Source organism: Natator depressus, chromosome 14, assembly GCF_965152275.1.
Source record: "Natator depressus isolate rNatDep1 chromosome 14, rNatDep2.hap1, whole genome shotgun sequence".
Taxonomy (NCBI): domain Eukaryota; kingdom Metazoa; phylum Chordata; order Testudines; family Cheloniidae; genus Natator; species Natator depressus.
The window spans coordinates 22,966,745-22,988,841 of NC_134247.1; the positions used below are offsets into that span (position 1 = coordinate 22,966,745).

The following is a 22,097-nucleotide window of genomic DNA, read 5'->3' on the forward strand; positions in this document are numbered from 1 at the left end:
CGCTCTGAACTGTGCGGCGCCCACCAGGAAACTGGGTTTGCTGTGATGACAAATCTAGTTTCTTTCGTTAATGGGGGTCTCTCCTGCCCCCTTGACTGGCAGGCACCGGGGACGTGGTGCCAGTGAGAGGCAGACTGCAGTGTGAGGTTCAGACTGGGATGTTTGGCCTGCAGACCTGACCCCCAGGCAGGGGGAGGAGATGTTGGGGTGGTTTGTTTTCCTACCACTATGGCAGCTCCATGCACTTATGCATCCGCAGCATCGCAGGGGAATGCGGCAGTGCAATACGAAACAGGAGAAAGTGTTTGGAAATCAGTCCCAGGGTTAGACCCAGTCCTGATAAAGAGCCTTCCATCTGAACCAGGTTTGGGTGCACTTTGTCCTCTGGGCTGCAGCTTTGTGCTGAAACCAGGAAAGGAATTGTGTCTACAGAGCAGATGGGAACCGTCCAGTATCTGTAGTGTGGATGGGCCCTAGAAGTACCAATTGGTTGGTATGGTGGTGCTATCGATGATGCTGTCCCTGAACTTCCCTAGAATCTCCCAGCCTCATCTCCGTGGTCTGTTATCGCTGTGACACCAGTTCAGGAAGCTTGTTTTAAACACAACTGCAAACCCCTGGGAGATCTCCAGGAGCCTTCACTGCATCCTGCTCTCATCATGACACCATTGTGCCCAAGAATAACTTGGCTGGGGGCTTGGAGCCAAATTTCTCTTTACACTGTGTGAGGAGGCAGATGGTTTGACAGCCATGGAAACAGACAAAGCACAGGGCAGTGCCAACGTGCCCTGATCATGAGCTGGAAGGACCGTCTTCAGGGACCAGAGCCTCGTTCTCTCTCCATGGCACATCCAGTCCTTGGCCTTTCCACTTTCAGTTCACACCAGTAACAGTGATAGCTTTGTGGAGATCACACTTGTCCACTGGAAATCCAACCAAGACCTTATAGACTCATTCTGTTTGCCGGGCACTTCCGGAGCTGTTTGTGGTACAGTGTCACCAGATACTATCCAGATGCTTCAGCTTTCCTGGGAATCTTATGAGGTCAAAGCCAAGAGGTAAAGATTAACCGAGACAAAGCTGCTGTCAATATTTACCGAGAGTTCAATAAACCTTGGTATTGTCTGAGAGCCTGGCTCGGTGTGGATTGTTCTGCAAAGCATGATCGTTGAATGAATCGATAAACAAAATATCAGCTTGGATAGCACAGGCTGCCCCAGGAAACTGAGCGGAAAGGCACCACTCAATCAGGGGATGCTGCTGCAGGGGCTTTATGAGGCCCATGTCTGGTAGCTGCTTGGTGTCCTGGCTGAAATGGATTTGGTAGGTCTCAGTCCACTTCCCAGGAGCCACAAATTCAGATGGACAAAGCTGTCATCACCCTTGAGGCTCATTGGGGGTGGCCAGGCATGGGCATTCCACATGGACTGAATGCCCATCGGGTGATCCTGGTTCAGGGGGGAAGCTGTGTGGGGGAGGGGAAGCTTGCACGACTGCTGCCTGCATGGCAACTTGTTCTGTGGACAGATAAAAAGCCTATGCCCAGGGCTGAGAACGCAGGCCGGTACGTGTTGAATTTGCACATGCAACCTGAGAAGACTTTAGAAGTCATGTTGGGGAATGGGGGGGATGGGATGCAGGTAAGAGAGAGAAGTTTGTCCCCTCCCCAGCCCCCCAGCACCTGGGACCCCAGTTCCTAAAGCATGTTACAGACGCTGAATGAAATAGATGAGAGAAAATCACTGCAAAGTCTTCTCCATCTAGTGAGGCCTTGTGGATGTCCTGAGGAAGCAGGTGGTTGCTGGTTGCAGTTCAATAGTGTGAATTTTAGTGGCGTAGGAAAACTTTCCCTGTTTGTTTTCCCCCGTGACTGGTCCTATTAAAGCCAATGGAATTGCCTCACTGGAATGGACAACGTCCTGCCCACAGCAGTGACCCATGTCAGAGGCGTCAGAGACAGGACTGTACCCTGGTATAAAGCCCCTTATTTTATCCTGGTTCCCTGCTGCTGATCAGCTGGTGTCCTGAAGCCTGGGGATCAAGAGCTCATCTCCTGTAATTCTTCCTCGCCTGACTGTGGAAGTTGCTTTTGGGAGTCAAGTGGCCAAGTCCCTCCATGGCACTTTAGAGACTCGGTGAACAGTGAAACCCACTGACCTTGGTATCTGACTGTTCTGCACCAGCCTAGAGACTGTTCATGACAACGATATGCAGAGCTGCTCAGCACTGCTGGGCTGAACGTGGCTTCTCGTGGACTGGTGCAGGCTAGAGCATAGACGGTGCAATGGGGTGAGATTGGTGAACTGCATGGTCATGTGACCCTGATGGCCTCGGCAGTCACCCGGCTGAGGCCACATATCTTATGCCTTAGCAGTGACTCAGCTTCCTGGTCCCTGTCTGCTCAGCTGAAGGGGATCCTGGGACACTGTAAATGAAAATGGACAGAACAGTAGAAAACAGCAGGGCACGGTCTGGCACTGGCAGAGGGATGCGACCTACTGGGTTTTCTCTGTTGTGTGCTTCGTGTATGCCCTTGTTCCCTGCCCCTGCTATCCATCACATTCCCTTGCTTTCTCTTGTTAGCTGAACATAGTTTAGACTTGCCTTCAAATCTCCCTGGAGTTGCTCCGGCTTCATAGCCCCCTCCTCCCTGCATCTGCTTCCAGCTCTTCTGCTTGCCAACCTGCCTTTCAGATCTTGTGTCCTCATCTTTTCCCAACACGCCCTTGCACTCTGCCCCTGTGATTTCTCCCTCAGCCTCCTGCTTGCCACCTCCATCGCTCCTGTCTCATACTCACCTCACACCCAGCTCACTGCTCTGACTGCCATATGCCTCACACTTCTCCTCCCTGCTCTGTGTGAGCTCCCCAACCTGCTCCATGCTTACGGTTGACCTTGTCTCCATCTCCTTTGGTTTCTGTCCCATCACTCCAGCCTCTTGCCCACATTGTCTGGTCCTGACCACCCCTCCGTTCCCTCTCCATAGCTCTCGCACAGTTGAAGTAGGGCCGGTAACTCACCGCCAGCATGATGTCTCCTATCACTTTGCCATAGGCTTTGTTCCCACCCCCCACGCCTACCTAGGTACTATTGGTTCCACCTGGAGTGTTGGGTGAGCCTCTGAATGCAAGTTACCTCTCAGGCCTTGTCTAGATGAGGCCTGAAGATGTGAAGTTAGCGTGTGGTAGCTAATGCGTTTTAAAAGATCAGGCGCCCTCCTGATCTTTACCTTGGCCAGTTCAGCAAATGTTAAAAAGACATGCTTGATGCCAGCAGTTTACTGGCTTGTCTTGCTCCCAGATGATCCAAGTTGCTGCCGTCAGTGAATTGCTTCTCTCTTTCCCCACAGGGATTTCGTACCAAAGGCTGGTGAGGGCGGAGCAGGGACTGTCCATGAAGAGTTGCCAGAGCTCCACTGTGTGAGTGCTGCTGTGGGGAGGTGGAGGGGATCGATGGGGGCGGCTTTGTGTGGTCTGGCAGCTGGTCTCCCTGGAACCCCCACTGCTCTTTCCGTCGTGCTCATAATCAAGGGGCAGATGCCAAGCTAGGGCAAGCAGCCCCTAGAAAGTCACCCAAGATGCAGCTGTGGCTGTGTATGGGTTCAGGGGGAGAAGGGGCAGTGGAGAACAGCACTGAAGTAATGGTCAAGGCATATGGATAAAGTGGAAATACCAGCATTCCCAAAGTGGCCGTCCTGGGCCCTCTCCAGTTCTCAGTGTGTGCGTGTGTGTTTGCTGTTGCCCCATGGTGGGAAATGCATGGTCTTGACAAGAACAGGATGGTGAAAAGAAGGAGCTGATCTGTGGCTGTCGCCCGGAGAATGTTTGGTCCGATCACTATGCGTGTTGGAGAGCAGAGAAGATCCAAAGTGACATGCATTAGCCAGAAGAGGTGTGGGGCAAAGATTGGAGGGAGGGGAACAGCTTCGCCCCATCCCAGGCAGGAAGTAAGACAGGGTTCATGCTTGATCAATAAAAGTGCCTCTCTTGACAAATAAGCAAGCCAGCACGTAGCCCGGAGTATGTGACTGAGACAGAGAAGGGGGAGGGGGCCTTATCTGGGCCTTCGATCTCTTCCTCCTCACGCTATCACCCTCATCTGTAAATATGAAAGTGTGAATGCAGAGCTGATCTCTCCCTAGCCTGCTATTAACAACAGCCGCTGGCTCAGCCATCGCTCAGGTTCCCCTGCTGTGAGCATTTTTTATTTCAGGCTTGTCGGCATGCAGTTGTACTGCTTTAAATATACAAGTGTGTTCAAATGGTACAGCAGCTCGCCTCCCAGTGAGGATGCAGTGATAAAAGCATAAAGGTGCTTTATACCAGGCTGGCTATCCCTGTATGGGAAAGGGACTAAGTTATACTGGTATTTGGTGTGTTAATACCAGTGTAACCACATTCACACTAGCAGCTGTACCAGTATAACTGTGTAGGTAAAAAAGAAAAAAATCATACCCCCTAACCCACGTATTTCTACCAGTACAAAATCTGTGTATAGACCAGGCCTGGGCATTATACAAAGCCTGTGCCCATTGCCTGAGCCTGTGGGCCTACTGAGGCCCCGGTCCTGCAAACCCTGCAGCATGTGCTCAGCTTTAAGCAAGTCCTGTTGATTACACCGGGACTGCTCACCTGCTTAAAGTTAATCACCTGCTTCAGCACTTTGCTGGACCAGGGCCTTAGCAATTAACATGCAATTAGAGGATGCTGTTAGTATGGAGAAGAAACTCCATTGCCGTGCTTAAGGAGTGCCTCTGCTCCCCACTGCTCTGCCTCAGGCTGTGCACCATGTCCTGAAGGTTAACAACCTCTGCCTCTGGTGGCCTAGCCGGGAGCCCAATTCCAGGAGCAGGGGCCTTTAAATCTAGGGACTCTTAGTTTGAGCACCTTGGTCAATCTCTGCAGCAGCAACTGGACACTGGGATAGAGACGGGTCTTGTATGGTCTATATCCTCTCATGCCATGGATACGTTCAGTCACACCTGGAAACTAGCAAGGATCTGGTGCATCTGCCAAGATCTCATGTGGGCCCAGTAGCCAACCCCATTAACCAAGATGCTGTCTCAAGGGCAAGTTTGGTTTCCTTCTCTTACTCCGTCGCCCTTTCTGTCCTTCCCCAATCGTGTGTGATCTGTCTCATTTAGACTGCAGGCTGTTTGGGGGAGGGACCCGGTGTCTGTCTGATGGAAGAGCCATAGCGCTGTGTGCAATCACAACGGTCTAGATTTGCACCGCTGTCAACATAGACTTCCTGCTCTCTGCCCAGCCTGTACATTGGTAAAACAGCCTGTGGCCTGACACAATTGGCAGATTGTGCTGATGGGAAGCCCAGGACCCAGAGTGCTGGGGCTGGTCTGCCAAGCACTGACAGAGCAAAGCTGGTCTTTAGTGGCCATTGCTGACAGTGCATGAGGGCGCAGAGCGGGAGGACTGGGCAGTGCTGTGTGTGTACAGTAAACTGGGATAATGAGGTGAAGGGCTTCTCTCAGGCTCCATGTTCCTGTAATGTGGAAGGATTTCACCATCTGGTGGGTGGAATAGTTTGGAATTGATCAAATGCCACACAAAGCTCCCAAGTCCGTCTGCTCTCCAGGTCATGCTAACAGTGCAACTGTTATTTATTATTTGAGCATAAGCTTTCGTGAGCTACAGCTCACTCACGAAAGCTTATGCTCAAATAAATTTGTTAGTCTCTAAGGTGCCACAAGTCCTCCTTTTCTTTTTGCAGATACAGACTAACACGGCTGCTACTCTGAAACCTGTTATTATTTATTATATCTATTCCCATGTCAGGGTCCAGTTTGCAAGGTGCTGTTTAATTAACCCTGGAGCTGCAGTGAGTTGAGTTGATTTTATCTTACGCTCACTAACCACCATCCCATGTTGCCCTTAGCACGGTTCTGCTGCTCAACCCCTCTGAGGTTCAGAGCGAATATCTGTCTGTCGCCAAGAAGATGAGCACCGCGGAGCACAGCCAGCACAGAACCTTCGTCATGCTAATTGGACACATCTACCAGGCCACTTTTGGGACCAAGTGCGATATGGGCAGCTTACAGCGCATTCTGAAGGTAGAGAGACTCCTGCATTCTGCATGGAGGCCTTTAAACAAGAGCAATTCTATCCCTGGCACACAGGGTGATTTTTCTGCGTACTGTTTAGCAGTGGTCTTCTCCATCCCAGAGATGGCTGCAGTTCCATGCTGACCCTTGTGCAATTCACGGATCAGTCTGGTTGCACAGTGCTTCTGGGGATGCTGCATGAATGTAAATTGTCTTGTGAGTTGCAAGGGGGAGGTGAGATCTCGCAGCAGTTCAATTCAGAAGGTAGAAACAACTATTCGTTCCCATAATTTTACAACGAAACAATGGGAAATGGCGATGAATAGAGCTCGTTGCGTTGTCAATCAAAAGTTTAAAACAAAAGAAAACGCGGTTTCAACAACGATTTATCAAGGAAAAAATGTGTTGTCATACTTTCTTTTTTGTTTAATTATATTTAGATTGAAACGTTGAAAAGTACTTTTTGAAACTTTTTTGTGGTTGGGGGCGGGGGGGAAGTCCCACTTTTTTCTCACTACTTTACTTCTTTCCCCTGCCCTGCCCTACCCTGACTTTTCATTTTTTTAACCCACTGGAAAAAAGGAGCAGAAGGCAAAGAAGGAGGGAGGGAAGAGAAGAGACCAAAGTGAACAAAAGTTCCCATTTTCTTGTTTTTTAAAATAGTTTAAATTTCCCCCCCCAAACAAAAAAAATGGATTTTTTTGAATGAAATTCAAACATTTTTTCCCAAATTTTTTTATGGGGGTTGGGGGGAGAAGGGTGTTTCACTTAGCTCTGGCCAGGATTCTTTTTCTAGAAGAAATGGGTTATGCTTCATGAAGAGAGACCCACATGTAGACAAGCTGTCTCTGAATCTCTGTGCTCTCTTTAGTCCAAGACCTTAGAAGAGCTCTCAGAGATCCATTCTCGCACCACAGAAGCTCAGGAGCTGGCAGCTGTTACCAGCGACCCTGTCGCAGCCAGGGAACAGCTGCAGTCCATGCTGCAGGACATTGCGGCTGAAGCAGGTTTCCCTAAGATCACAGGTATGAGAGTGAGTGGGGTTGTTCTAATTTATACAATGTTCTACTTTTCTTTCTCTAGCCTGGCCTGTCATATACATTAACTGCTCTATTTTGAGAGATCAGGAGTGAATGCTATGAAGCATGAAATCCTTGACTGGACTACATTTCAAAAGTAGAACAAAAAATCTGTTCTGGCTCACTCCCTCATGATGAGCTGGTCTTTTGGGGGGGGGGGGGTTTCTTGCTTATTTCTTTTTCTGCTCCAGAATCACAGCTTTTATTTAAAAAAAAAAAAAAAGTCTCTAACCGTTATGGTTAGGAAGAAAACTTTCAAAACACAAACCGATTGTAACAATGACCACTGCCTGGGTCTGCAGACAGCCTGAAATTATAGCTCTGAGAGCTCGGAACTGCCCCATTCATCTCAGAGTATCAACCCTCATGCCTGGCAAGGATCGCTTTAAATGTCGACGTTGTGAACTTTTTCACTGCTGCCGAAAGCACTCACACAAGGAGAATGCCTGGCTGTATGGTGAAGGTCTGCGTGATCGGCTGTGAGCGATGGCTCATTGTGGTGTCATTACGGAGTGTGGCATGGATTGTGGGCGGAGTTTGGGAGTGCCATTCCAACCTGATCTCTGGCCCCAGCATGGCAGAGGGGCGGAATGGAGCACAAAGCGGCATCTTAGCCCCATTGAGTGGGGACAGAGTCCAAGGAGCCCCCCAGATGAGCTTGGCAGAGGCTGTTTTGTTTAACACGTGCACTGTCTGCGGTGAGAAGATTCTCATGTTGCTGTCCTACATGGGTGGAGCTCACTTTGTGGGAGGAGCTAGTGAGAATTCACTACTTCCTCCCCTCCGCACATTCATCCCTGGCTGTTAGGATGAATTGCTGGTGGCATCACTTGCTGGAGAGGAGGGGGTGGGGGCTCACAAGTGGAAGAGGGGCCTTGATGCTGGGACTTTTCACTTCAGACGACGCTTGCCTGAGCTGACTTAAACTGGCGCTGAATACATTTAGGCTGGAAATGAAAGATAGTTTCTAACCATCAGAGGAGAGAGGTTCTGTAATGGCCCTTCCAATAGGAGGGGAGGCGAACAATCTAAATGGTTTTGAGATGGAGCTAGGTAAATGGATTATGAGATGGAGGGGCCTGCAATAGCAGGGGACTGGACTCAGTCACACAGGAGGTGCCTTCTCACTCTATGTTCCTAACTTGCCACTTGCTCTTCTCTCTTCTCAGGGATGGCCCAGTCGTGTAAACTTCACACAGTCCCCATCCCCGTTGCTCGATGCTACGCTTACAGCTGGGACAAGGATAATTTTGGTAAGGCTAAAACTCACCCACAGCTTGGCTGAGGAAGAACTCCCCTGGCCCCCATGGCACAGGCGTGCAAAGAGAGCTGCATTGTGGGGAGTTTCACTTCCTTGGAAGCACGGGGCCAGTGGCAGAGGCAGGATCCCAGACCAGAGAGGCTTTCGAGGCCCGATCTTGCAAACGCACACGTGCTTTGTTTGAAATGCGTTGAAGTCAATGGTGCTCCTCGCAGGATTAAAGTTAAGCATGTATGTGGGTGTTTGCAGGACTGAGGCCTGGCTCAGCACTGATCTGGTACCTTCCTGTGTTCCTAGAATATAGATAACGTCAAGAGAAATAATGGCCTTTGATATTGAAAATGTACGTTACTGGAACCTACCCAGTACTTCGACGGGACGTTCTCTGGGGCAGGGGCTGCCTTTCGGTTCTGTGTCAGTACAGCGCCCAGCACAATGGGGACCTGGTCTGTGACTGGGGTCCTAGGTACTACAACTATACAGACAATTAATAATAATGCAACTGTAATAGGGTGGCATGCCCCTTTAATGGTCAGGGATCCTGTGGCCAGCCCTGGCTCGTTATCAGATTCAGCAGGGGAGAGGTCAGTGATTGCCATAAAGGGCTGAAAGGGCTCAGTTGCGGGGGGCGGGCTGCAGGAAGGAAGTTGGCTCCTGGCAGGTCCTGGAGCAGTGGGGAGAGACACAAGTGGAAAGGCCCTGGGGTCCCTGCCGCCTGTTTTGGTCTGGGAAATAACTCTGTGTTACTTGGCGAGTTTTGTGTTAAAATGAATAAGCCACACCCCAAAGCAAGGGTCTGAAAGAGACCTAGGACGTGGCATCGGCCCTTCCAGGGCTGGGCAGACAGGCCAGCTGTCCTACGGCAACTTTGCCAAATTGTAGCGGCCCGCTTGGGGGCACGTTTAGCTCCCTTTGCGGAAGGCTACACCGGAGCTGGAGGTGCGAGTCCTAGTTTGAGGACTGTGCTAAAAACAGATGTGAGAGCCTCCACAGCAGGAGCAGTGGGAGCGCTAGCCCCCATGAGTCCGGGCCTGTCACCTAGGATGGGTACATACTCGGGGTGGCTAGCCCCTCGCACTGCAGTGGCCACGCTCTGTTTTTAGCATGCTAGCTCAATGAAAGCTAGTGTGGGTATGTCTCCCCGAGCTGGGAATTTCACCTCCAGCTCCAGTGTGGGCGTACGCTTTGAGCAACAAAATATGGTGGGGGGCGGGTTCCATTGCCCTCAGGGTAGGGTCAGGTGAGCAGGGTTTTTTGTGCCTGGCCTGGTAATTTCCTCCCTCCTCGGCAATTTTGCAAGCGAAGCTGCTACTTCTCTTTTACTCCCAGTCCCTGCTTATGACAAATCTCTGTGTTTCTGTGCAGACTGTGCATTCAATGCCAGCAGGCCCCAACAAGCTACATCAATTCTGTCACTCTGGAAAACGGTTGGCCCACCTGTCCTCCCCTGGGCTTGTCTGTTTCATCCTTCTCACAGAGTACATTTTTGTCAGGGAGCCAGTGGCTTTATCCCTTTCTGACCTGGCTGGCTATCTTGATTAGTATTAAAATACGTTTTAATGGGGTGTGGCCATAAGTAGTAGAACTAGTTGACAATCCAAGTTGAAAGGAAGCAAAACAAATGTTAGTTTACTTTGGTGTTTGGAAACCCAAAGGAAACAAAAACTTCCATTTGAAAGAAAACTGACTTTTGTTTCAAGCTTTTTTTGCATAAAAAATTTCATTGAAATCGAACCGTTTTCATGAAAGTGTTTTTAGTTTTTGACAAAATCGCTTTTTTCCCCCCCACCAAATCCACTTGTTTTGGTTACAAAACGTTGACAACCTCTGACAAGATGACTTCTGGGCACAAGTGCATTTGGTATTAGTGTGGGACGGCCTCAGAAAGGAAGTGGTAGAAGTTCCACCACTGGGGTCATATGAGGCTGGACAAAGTACTGGAGAACACACTGTAGAGGATAATCCTTCACTGGCCCTAGGGTGGATGGGCTGGGAGGCCCGATATACCCCTCCCATCTCCCATGTTGTGTTGTTTAGGATTCTGTGCTGGCTCTTATTCTTTCAGATATCCTCAGAGACGTACTCAACAAGGAGTGCGATGTTCTCAAGCCAGTGCTCTTGGAGGATGAGGAGGAAGAGGAGACGGAAATTGATGGCTGTTCTCCACAAAGAGACTCGCTCCTTTCCTCCATCTCAGCGGTTTCCAAGGACTCTGTGTACTCAGATTTATCAGAGGAGGCGTCGAAGCATTCGCGGATGTCTCTCTTCACCACTTCCAAGGACTCCATTTCGGAGCTGTCAGTGGTCTCCAGAAGGTCCTTTAAGTCCTTTGTGTCTAGCCTCAAGGACTGCATGGACAGTGGCTATGCCGAAGACAGCGACGAGAGCTCTCTCGATCTGGTGGGGAGGCTGGACCTGAAAGACGAGACGACACTTCACAAGCAGAGGCAGAGACTGGCCAGCAAAATCTGCAAGCTGTTCAAGAGCAAAAGCCAGCTGGTCTTGCGGAGAGACGTAAGGGACTATCCTGACACTGGTTCGCTCTCCCTACCTCTGCGCCGGGCCGAGAGCCTGTGCAACCCAGAGGCCAAGCACCGCATCCCAGCGCGCTCCCGGAGGGCTCTTTCCTTGCCCCAGCACGTGCTGAGTCAGCGGCTCCCGCAGCACCACACAGCGCAGAACGTGTGCATCCAGCGCAGGCCCTTCCTGAGCTATGACGAGGACACCAAGGTCTCCACGCTGCGCGTCGTGGTCTTTGGCTCAGACCGCATCTCAGGAAAAGTGGCCCGGGCGTACAGGAACCTTAGGTGAGTGGGATGGCACCAGGGGAACCCGGCTCCCATTCCTTGTGTGTATTTACCCAGCCCTCCCACCACACGTCACCTTACGGAGTCCAAGGGCCAGAGCCTCCGGTGGTATCCATGGATGTAGCTCTACTGATGTCCATGAAAGGTAGGCCCAGATCCTCTGACTATGCCCTGGTGCAGACTGCGCTGTGAGGTGATGATGGCGGATTGGGTTCCCACTCTGTTAGCCTCCAGGACTGAGGCCTGGTGACGAACCCTTCACCACACTCGGTGCTGTCCCTTCGTGGTGCACGTGGCAGTGTCTCGTGCTGTGGTGTTGTGCAGAGCCCCTTGTGCAACGCACTGTGCGAACATCCGACAGAAGGAGGGTCCCTGCCCCAGAGAGCTTACGAGCTAAGTAAAGAGTGTTGGGCTGCTCCTGCACTGTTTCCCTCACCGCGCACACGACTGTTTGTGTGGGGGTGGGGACGGCGCACGCGCGCCTTACCTACCTGACACTAGCCACACCTCGTTCGTGCTGACACAGTGGGCTCTCTGCAGTGCTCTCCTTCCCTCTCCCTGTTCTAGACTACAAGAAATCGATTGCCCATTACTGACAAGGTACTTCAAGCTGCAGTTTTTCTACATCCCGGTGAAGAGGAGCTGCCTTACCTCATCTGCACCACTGACACATCCTCCTCCTTCTCCAGGAGATCCTCACCTGAGAGCCTCAGGGCAAACGGTACGTGCTGTGTCTCCCGTCGGACCAGCTCCTAGTGTAGAGACCTGCCTCCGTCACACGAGCAGCGCCACGCTTGGCCCTCACTGGTTCCCCTTGTGGCTGGCTCGGCAGAGAGGCCAAGTACTGAATAGACCAAGTGCACCTGAGGCTGGCAGGGAGGGAAGCTTGTCCTGTCCCTGTCTGTTCTGTAGGCAGCCTGCCCTCTTGATGGCCAACAGTGCAATACCTTCTGCCAGCTCAAAATTCACTGGCAGTAAGAAAAATAAATGAAATCAACTGGCCCAGGAGGGTATGTCTACACTGCAACTGGACACCTGTGGCTGGCTCGTGTCTGCTGACTTGGTTCTCGGGCTACAGGGCTGTTTAACTGCAATGTGGATGTTCAGGCCCGAGCTCTGGGACCCTCCCGGGGTCCCAGAACCTGGGCTCCAACCTGAGCCTGAGCGTCTACACCACAGTGAAACAGCCGCGTAGCCTGAGCCCCATGTACCCGAGTCAGCTGACATGGGCCAGCCGCAGGTGTTTAATTGCAGTGTAGACATCTCCTGAGTGACTCTGTCTGTCTGGTTTCAGGAACCCAGCTCAGCTGGGGCACAAAGCAGCACCAACGAAATCTCCCACTACATTGGGATGTTGGACCCATGGTACGAGCGCAACGTTCTCGGGCTGATTAACTTGCCCACGGATGTCCTGTGTCAGGTATGTCCGGGAGCTCAGGAGGAAATGAGCTTGGCTTTGGGTCCTTACCCCACTGCCCCTTTCCATGTGTTGGCATGGGGGCGGGAGGAGGGTCTCTCCCCTTCATTTGGAGTATCCACCATCAGCTGCAAGTGTTGGACCAGCTGGATCTGCTCCAGGATGGGTCTAGTTTTGAGCTGTCCTGCAAGATCCAGGTTGGGAGCCAGCTTGAGGCTCTCCTGGGGCTGAACATTGCCTTCCTCTGGGGAGTGGCTGGTTCCAGCCTGACCCACCCTGTTGCTCTGCCTCTTCTGAGAGTCTGTTCACAGGACAATGCACAGGAGGCCAGTGTCCCCATCCCCCCTGCTGTGCATTAGGAGACTAACTGGCCAATAGGGAAACATAGGGGGAAACTCCGGGGCAAGAATCGTGTTCTCGCTGTTACTCCCCACACTGGTCACCCCCTGGGCGCCATTCTCAGCAGAGAGGCCGAGAAGGCTGACCTGGTCCCAGCAGGGTGGGGTGGAGGTATGTCAGTGGGGGAACTCGCTCGGCCACAGCACCTGTTCGGAGGGTTTTAGTCTCCAGGGCTGCGACGCCAGTACCTTTTCCCAGCACCCACGACCTCCCAGCCCTGTGCTGAACAGCAGGAGCAGAGCGGGTTTCCATTTCACCTCCTTGTGCCTATGCCAGCAATCTGCCAAACCCGAGGTGGAGCCTACGGAGGAGTCCAGGGAGCAGCTGCCCATCCTGGCTGACATGGTGCTTTACTACTGCCGGTTTGCTACTCGCCCGGTGCTGCTGCAGCTCTACCAGACAGAGGTACGCAGGGCTGGGCCTTTCCATCCCACCTTGCACGTGGGGTTTGTGAGGACTTCTGTCTCTGCATAGATCAACTAAGGACTCCAGTACCAACCTCTACGAGACAAAGGTCTCTTCAGGACTGATACGTCCATGATGCTCAAGGGTTCGGCCAGTTCCTCCCCCGACCTGGCTATTGTGGGCCGGTGAGACTGTGCTTCCAGAGGCGTGCACAGGAATTTAAATTTGCATGCTTTTGGAGGGGCACATTAAACACACACAAATGAAAGGTTTGCGTGACCCCTGCCATTTCTCGGGACGCTTCTGGCAGGGACACCCAGCTGCGAGGAGGCAGCAGAAGCTCCCCCTGCAGGGGGCGCTCCCCATGTCCCTTCAATCCCGGCAAGGAGGAAGCAGCAAGGCAGCTGGCTGCAGGGTCCTTCCCCGACCCCTACAACTGCAGCCTGCTGCTTCTCCTTCCCTGCTGCTGGAGTCCCAGCGCTGCTGCCTGCTCTGCAGATGCCTGCTGAGGCGAGTCAGGGGCTGGAGGCAGAGGAAACACATGGGACTCCAACAGCAGGGAAGGAGAAGCAGCAGGCTGCAGCTGCAGCGGTGTGGGGAGGAGGAGCTCAGCCATCAGCCGCCCTGATGCTTCCTCCCTCACCGGGCTTCAGGAACACACAGAGATTTTGGGGGGCGGCAGTGCCCCTGCTTGCCCCCCACCCCCTTGTGCATGCCCCTGTGTGCTTCCATTAGTCAAGTCCATCTCCTTCTGCTTTATCACCATGGTAGGAGAGCCTGGTATGCAATTGCCCCTTCTTGCATTCGCTAATGGCTCATGATGGACTGATGCCCCTTCTGATCCTGGTGATGGAGCTGGTGTAGGAGGTTTCTGGGGGATAACGCTCCGCAGGAACTTCTATTAACCAACAGCGACCTCCAGAGAAACCGATCTGCTGCTGTTGTAGAATGCAGTGGTTCTCAGCTCCCTGGGGACGGTTGAAGTGTAGTTCAGATCACACCATAAAGTCTCCAAACTCTCCACTCTGCTCTCTCCCGATACCCTGGTCCCTAAGAGAGGATGGGTGTCCCAAAGATAACTTCTCATCTAACTTGTCTTCCTTTCCCCAAACACGTATGGCTCTCACCAGTGCTAACAATTACACACACGCTTTGCTTTCTGAAATCCCTGCGAGGAGCCTGTTCTCCAAAGCCTGCTCTGTCCAGCATGCAGAGATTGAGAGGAAGGTTCTTGTCATCCTGGTGCTCTCATAACAAAGTGTTGGGCGTGGGATGCATATGTAGGTAGTGATGGTAACAGGCATTTATCAGAGTAGGAATGCTGCTGTTGGGTTGCTGTGACTTGCACTGCTAGGATTTTCTAGCTTGAGGGGTTCTCCCTCCTTGCACTGCTTCATTTGAAGGCAGTGCGGTATTAGGAATATGCCCGGCTCCCTCATTGTGCAGTGCATTCATAGTGCATCTTTCTCTTCTCTCCCTCCCCTGACAGCTAACCTTCATTGGAGGTGAGAAGAAGACTGAGGTCTTCATTCAATCCCTCGAACTGGGCCACTCGGCTGCCACGCGGGCCATCAGGGCATCGGGTAGGTATCAGATCTGGACACAGATGTTTCCTTGCCTTCCTAAAGTCTCATGCATCACAGGTTCTGTAGTGATACGATGGCAGCTTTAGAAATCGGGGCACAAATAGATTTGATGGTGAATGCTTAATAACTAGCTCCTTAGGGGAGCACAGAGAAATCGGATCCACAGTTGGGTTGGATTACAGATGGCTGGGGAGAGTGTTGCTCCAATAAACTCTGTGATTGGGAGCTGGGATATAGCAAGGGATTTTTACAAACCTGAAAACTAAAGCATCATGAAACCTACATTTTCCCTTCTGTAACAGTCTTTATGATTTCTGTTTCTCAAGGAAGTTTTTTGTTACTTTTCCCTTGATCCAAAGTTAATTTATTTTAGCATAGCTAAAAACAGGTCCTTTCCCCTTCATCAGGTCGTGGCACAGTGTCTTGGAAACCAGCACATCCTTTTTCTTTCTTTTTCTTGGCGGGGTCTTTACTCACAATTTCTCTTTCTGTCTTGATACTTCAGTTATAAAATCTCTTGGTTATACTCTTGTAAGCCTTAATTAGGCAAAGAAAAGAAACAGATTCATAGATCTTTTAAAACAGGAAATATTGTTTAGTAGAAAACAGCTACAGCCACGGACACACAAGCAGGCATCCACACAGCTTCAGTTCCAATTTTGTCTTACTTGTTTACCAGAGACCACATTCTGTTTGGAGCTCTGTGCAGCACACAGAGACTCTAGTGGCTAAATTATATACTGCAAGAAAACACATTATTAATTTGTTTTTTCTTTTGGCACTGAATCCTTTTCTGTGCTCTGACTTCCTCTTGCTGTCTCCAAGCAGAACTTACAAAGTGCTCTCCATTGAACTAGTTGCCCCTATTCCCATAATATGGACAGGTTATGCTTCAATAGTGAAACCCATCAACCATTTTCATCTTTAAACACTTAGGGCATAATTTTGAACTGGGTTTTGATGATGCAGTTTTGCACCCACCCTTTTGCACCTGCAATAATTTTGTCTGGAAAAAGCATCAGTGAACTTCAGGCACAAAATTTAAAGCCCAATTTATGATGGGTACACATCTGCAAAAAAAAGAAAGAAAGAGCCCAGCTGGTAAACCAGCCCTTTACAGCTTTGTATTTTCCCGCAAGACCCAACACTTACCCAACAGCACCTGCTAATTTAATTTAATTTCTTTTCATTCTGTGGAGAGGTCTCCAGCTGCTTATTGTGTTTTATGCTGAAAATCCCCTATGAGCTTATTCATGTGGGGCAGCTTTTAAGCTAACTTTAGTTTTTCTTTTTGCTCCTCTGTCACATTCCAATAAAACAAGTGGCAGGCAGTGTAACAGGTTAACACTGATCCCCTTTTCATTGCTTGGCTATCACAGGTCTACTGAAGAGCATGTTTTGACACAGAAATGATTTCTGGAAACGGGACTGGGTGTCTGGCCTGGGACGGAATAGTAGAGCCCCATAAGACCAGGGTTTGAGTCCTGATGACGGTCTGAAGTAAAGTATTTGGTGTTCTTAGCTCTGTTCTTAATAGGCAGCAGTTTTTATCAGCCAAACCACCACTCGCAACGGGAGGGGTGATTGGTCTTTCCTCTGAACTTGTTCACCCATCTGCCTCATTCTGCTTTGTAGCAAGCTGAGGTACTCTAAGGCCACTTGTTCTGCTGTCACCAGGATGCATGACTTGAGAGAGAGCGAGAAGCTGAACTCCTCAGAAACGGGGCAGCTTTTCCTAAGGGGAGAGGGACTGGTGTGAACATGTATTGAAGGGCGGGGAGAGAAAAGGCTGTTGTGTGACTTTAGCTTCTGTTTGTATTACAAAGGTCCAGGCAGCAAAAGGCTGGGCATAGACGGCGACAGAGAAGCAATCCCTCTAACACTACAAATCGTCCATAGCAAGGTAACTGGGTGGTAGTCCGATGGGGACAGAGGCTGCAGGAACTTCTTCAGCATTGTGTAGACCTCCACTGAGTCAGAGATTTTAATAGGGTATATTAAGGAAATCTCTTTAAGTGGAGAGGAAATAAACACAACTCAGAGAGCTACAATAGGCATGTTTAGTCTGAAGAAGAGACAGCTGAGGGGGGACCCGATAACAGTCTTCAAAGGGCTGTTCTAAAGACAACAAAGAGAAAGTGATCAAATGTTCTCCATGTCCACCAGGGCAGGACAAGACACGATTGGCATCGTTTGCAGCAAGGGAGATTTAGGTTAGATATTAAGAAAAATTTCTAACTTTAAGCACTGGAGCAGCTTCCCTAGGGAGGCTGTGGAATCCTCGTCATTGGAGGTTTTTAAGAACAGATTGGACAAACACCTGTCTAGGATAGTCTAGCTTTGGTCCTGCCTCAGCGTTAGGAGATGGACAAGATGACCTCTTGATGTCCCTTCCAGCCCTACATTTCTGTGATTAGGAGAGTGTGTTTATATCTGTTGATGGGGAAGGGGGAGAATATCTTGTGATTCAGGGTGGAAGCTGATCTTTCCTCTCTGTGGAGTAGGGAAGGAATCCCTCATACCATATTGCCGAACAACCAGGTGCCTCATGGGGGGGTTTGCCTTCAGGTACAGGTCATGCATGGAGAGGGAGATCTGACAGGCTACCATGTCTGGGAACTCGGTTACAACATGAATATGTTTTGAAGTGTAGACGGGACTTTAACCTTAATACTGAGCTGTGGTGCAGCCCTGGAGAGTCTGTGCTGTAACCAGGTCTCCAGACATTCTTCCACTTGTAATGCAGAGAGGTTCTTTATGGCCACGTTGCCTGATAAGGGGGATTCTTTGAGTTAATTGATTCTCCCTGTTGGGCCCTTTCTGAAAGGGATTGGTGGCTATTTAAATGACAAGAATTTAATCGCCAAGAGGAAAAATTAATTACAGATCTCTGCTCATATCTCACCCACGTCTCCTCCACGTTTTTGTTTCTGGAACATGAAGGGAACCTCATCTGAGACGGAAAGAAACCAAAATGCGGCCATGTGTGAGGCTATGAATTTCTGAAGGATAGTGGCAGTTTGCACTCTTCTGGCACTTGACAAACACTAATAGTGTTTGCTGCATTTCAACAGATCCAGCAAATTTCTTTGACCTGTGCTTGACATTAAGCTCATGAGTTGGCTTCAATGATCTAGTCTGGTGCTTACAGTTAAACGTGTACTTAAATGCTTTGCTGGATCACAGCCTAAATAAGCTGAAAGCACTTTGGCTCCCTGTCCTCTACTTTCTGCTTCATTTATTGACATAACCAATGGTGGCCTCCAAGTGAGCAGGAAGTGTGATAGGCTCTATATAAATACTGGCTCTTCTTTCATGCTGGTGGATTTCCTTACTAAAGTAGTAAAAATCCTGAGAACAATCTCCACCTGCTTACGACCGTACCCGATTCAGTATCCTGTTCAGCTATCGAGCATTAACCTACTATTGGAATGGATGGGCAGCTTGGGCATCTGGTAGTTTGAGCAAGTACATTTAACTGGTGCTAAAGGTCCCAGGACCATCCATCTCAGTGTAAATCCAGTTCTGAGCTATATCAGCCAGAAGGTCAGAGATGAGCAGAGCAGTATCAGGGTGGAATGTGACCCATCTCTCTCACTTTTGCCTGGTCTCTGCAGACAGCAATCAGTGGAAGGAGCCACTGGAATGATGTTGAAAAGGTCTGCACCTCCGTCAACCTCAGCAAGACCTGTAAGAAGTACGAAGAAATAGGTGAGTGCTGGTGCCCTTAAACCTTTACACAGGGGCAGTGGGAGAGGATGGAAAGTGGACAGCGGTGGTGCTTCGGGCATGGGGAGGAGTGTGTGTGTCATGCAGGAGAAGATATTAGCGATGCCTTCTGTGCTTCGGGGCAAAACAAGCCATGCCATCCTAATTCAGGTCCCCTCCACCTTTAAGGCCATCTTCAGGGATGAAAGGGCACTTCGCTCTGTTCACTGCCCTGAGCCTTCCCCCAAAGGGTGCCACATGTGGCTCTGTGATATGAACGTCTCTCCATTAGGAACTGGATTGAGACCCGCAACTCCTCTCGTGCAGGCATAGAACAGCCATCAGAGGGTGGCGATGTTCAGTCTGTGCTGTCCCGATCTGGGAGGAAATGGGTCACAGAGGTGAAAGCTTCTGTGTCCCATTAACAAACCTCAGAGCCAGGGCTTAAATGTTGTTTCCAAAACTGTTCTGCATGGCGGACAGATGCACACGGGATAAACATACCACACGCCTAGGACAGGCACCAAAGGCCAGGAATAGGACATTGTATAGGATCGGGGCATTGATTTCCCTAAGCAGTTTTTTTTCTGCATGTTTTGTTGGTTGAAATATTGGGCTGAGAATCATTACATTAGTTCCTTAGTAAGGGCCCTGGATTCGGACCCTCTGCCTAGCTGGCAGGAAGAGCCCGTGGAAACCTGGGGAGAGGTTGCAGGCCTGGTGGCTAAAGCACTCGACCCGAAGCTCTGCCCTGCCCTGGAAGAACTTTGTGTAGGGTCCTTGGAATGAACTAGCCCTCTGCTGTGTCTGGAGAGAGGCCCAGGGCTGGCTGAGGGACTGCCGGGTGCAGATGTTGCAGGGGTGAAATCTGCCTAGTAGCCATCTCCTCGCCATCCCTGCCTCGCTCGATCTGAAGGGACCTGACCCATGTCTGAAGGAGAAGGAGCCATTCAGTGACGCAGTCCAGAGCCTGGCACACTGCCTGTCACTCAGGTGGGCTGCCAGAGGGGAAAATGGGACCATCATGGGAATTGCCAAATTAGCAGAGGGGTGCGGTGTCCCTGAATGCAGGTTTTTCTGTGACCTTCCTGTGCAGTCTAACATTCCTCCCTTTCATGGCAGCAGCCCTACAGCAATGGGGTGGCCTGTGCCTGTTCCACTTTACTTCCAGGTGTCCCGGCTCACGCTGTGGCTGGTGCCAGCAGGCCCATTCCAAGATGAAGGTGCTCTTGGTGTTGCCGTTCAGTTCCTCTTGTGCGGCTGTTCATCCCAGCCCACCTAAGGGACAGGCAGCCTAGCGGACTTGGTGCTGTGTTGCTGAACTGCTCCTCCGATATGGGTCAGGTCCCTCCAGGCCAAGGCTCAGACTCCATGTTACCGAAGCAGCTTTTTTGCCCTGGGAACATGAAAGTGTTGCTGATGCAGGGGGAAAAAATATAGAACACACCAAGCGTGGGATCTGCCCTGCTGCTTACGGCAGCTAATTAGGGGGTTGAGCAGTATCGCTTCCACAAGAGCTGTAGCGGAGACTCGCTATGTCGGGACCATTGGACAGCCTGTCTGACCTGTTCAGTGCAGGGTACGAAATGTAACGTACTGGGGATTATAACACTCAGCTCTGTCCTGTTTTCAAACCCAGATGGAACGGTAAATCCATCTGTACCTTACACTGACAATAGCTAGCCTGTAAAACTCACTGAGAGAGGATGCTGAAGCCAGAGTTGAGCAGGATTCAAACTGTATCGAACCTGGATCTCTCCAATAAATAATATGAATAATAACATCATGGCTATAGAAGCAACAGCCTGCTGTCTGGGGCTAGGGAGAACCTCCCCTGTGGAAGTTTGCATAACGTTCTCCACTCCAGAATTTCTTGTGCCGTTCTTTGAAGCAGCTGGCACTAGCCACTATTGAAGGCAGCACATTGAACTTGGACCAGCAGTCTGACCTAGTATAGCAATTCCCATTAGGCAGAGCTGTGCTCTGGTTTGCCAAAGGTGGAGATGGGGCCTGGTCCAATCAACCCAGAGCTCTGGGGGTGTTTGAAATCCAGAGCATCTCTGATCTTTTGCCAAGAGCTGGGCTTGTGACCCTGGGTGAACCCAGTCTGAGTTTTGGGGTTGTTCCAAACATGAGTCCTGGTGAGTTTCCCTGGTTTGGGGTTTCTTTGCCAAACATGACTAGAGCAGGAATTGGCTGCGGTTGAGAGGTGGCCATTGGAGGCTGCACAGCCCCTACCTAGAAGCACCAAAGAACATAATGCTCTTGTAGGTGCAACGTGAGAACCAGGGAGATGTGCACTTAGGCTTTTATCTGTCTGTCCTGCCATCCTTAGCAGCTGACCCTCTCCAGTAGAGTTAATAACTGAACTCACAGTAGGCCAGTGCTCTCATTCCTCGCTGCTCCCCCACGGCAGTTGGGTCTGTGTGTTTGTTTTGTTGGTTACATTTCTTCCTTTCTCTAGATCCCCTGGTAGTAGAATGTGCCCTGAGCCACCCTGTTAAATGTTCCAGCGCTGTAGTCTTCTTAATGAGAGGTCATGGTTCTTCTTTTGCTTGAACACAGCACTGCTTCGGCAGGTGGAACAGATTCACTTGAGAAGATCTTGTATTATTCTCAAAAAGAAAAGGAGGACTTGTGGCACCTTAGAGACTAACACATTTATTTGAGCATAAGCTTTCGTGAGCTACAGCTCACTTCATCGGATGCATCACTTTTGCGGATACAGACTGACACGGCTGCTACTCTGAAACCTTGTATTATTCGGTTTCACTGAAATGCTCCATGTGATGCGCCCTGGCACATATAAATTTGCTATAAAGGCAGCAGTTGGGACCAACCATTCAGATGGAGCAATAGCCAGTGAACTGGAGCTTCTCGGAGCCTCTCTATCTAAAACTCTTCCATCAGCTCAGACACCTCCCTCCCTCCCCCTGGAAAAGCTGAAGTGTTGCTATCGCTTAGTTTTTGTTCACCACCACCACCACGTTGCAGGCTGCAGATATTGCAAAGCTGTATATTTCTGTTCTATTTCTGGAGCTTAACTTGCTGGTCTGCCTGCAAGCTGAGTTCATTCTGGGTATCTTTCGATAGGCTATGCGATGTCTAGGGAGAGGTTTTCCCATCGCACTCCAATTCCCTACATGCCACAGAAATCTGGGATTATCTTTCACATTCACTGGTCTGGCCACAGGATGTCACTGCAGCTCCAGACACCAGCTGCTCACAAAATAGCTGAAAGGTGTCAGGCCTTTAGTGAAGACATGGAAGTTTTTAGGTCACTTGGCCTGCACCAGCTATGGAGGGAGCTAGAATTTGTTCCAGCCAATGTTGCAATTGTTGCTTTTGTAGATCCAATTTTTTTTAGCCCCTGATGA

General features: G+C 50.4%; 1 protein-coding gene across 2 annotated transcripts in view; it reads left to right on the forward strand.

Annotated features, from left to right (window-relative positions):
- Positions 1–22,097, forward strand: part of PIK3R5 (phosphoinositide-3-kinase regulatory subunit 5) — a 105,506-nt gene that overhangs the window by 77,675 nt on the left and 5,734 nt on the right. For both annotated transcript variants that reach the window (XM_074970590.1, XM_074970589.1), the window contains exons 6-16: positions 3,350–3,419; positions 5,893–6,067; positions 6,930–7,083; positions 8,307–8,390; positions 10,464–11,205; positions 11,773–11,926; positions 12,500–12,625; positions 13,298–13,426; positions 14,916–15,009; positions 16,839–16,915; positions 18,630–18,723. In XM_074970590.1, the coding sequence (XP_074826691.1) occupies positions 3,350–3,419; positions 5,893–6,067; positions 6,930–7,083; positions 8,307–8,390; positions 10,464–11,205; positions 11,773–11,926; positions 12,500–12,625; positions 13,298–13,426; positions 14,916–15,009; positions 16,839–16,915; positions 18,630–18,723 (1,899 nt within the window). The remainder of the gene's footprint in view (positions 1–3,349; positions 3,420–5,892; positions 6,068–6,929; positions 7,084–8,306; positions 8,391–10,463; positions 11,206–11,772; positions 11,927–12,499; positions 12,626–13,297; positions 13,427–14,915; positions 15,010–16,838; positions 16,916–18,629; positions 18,724–22,097) is intronic.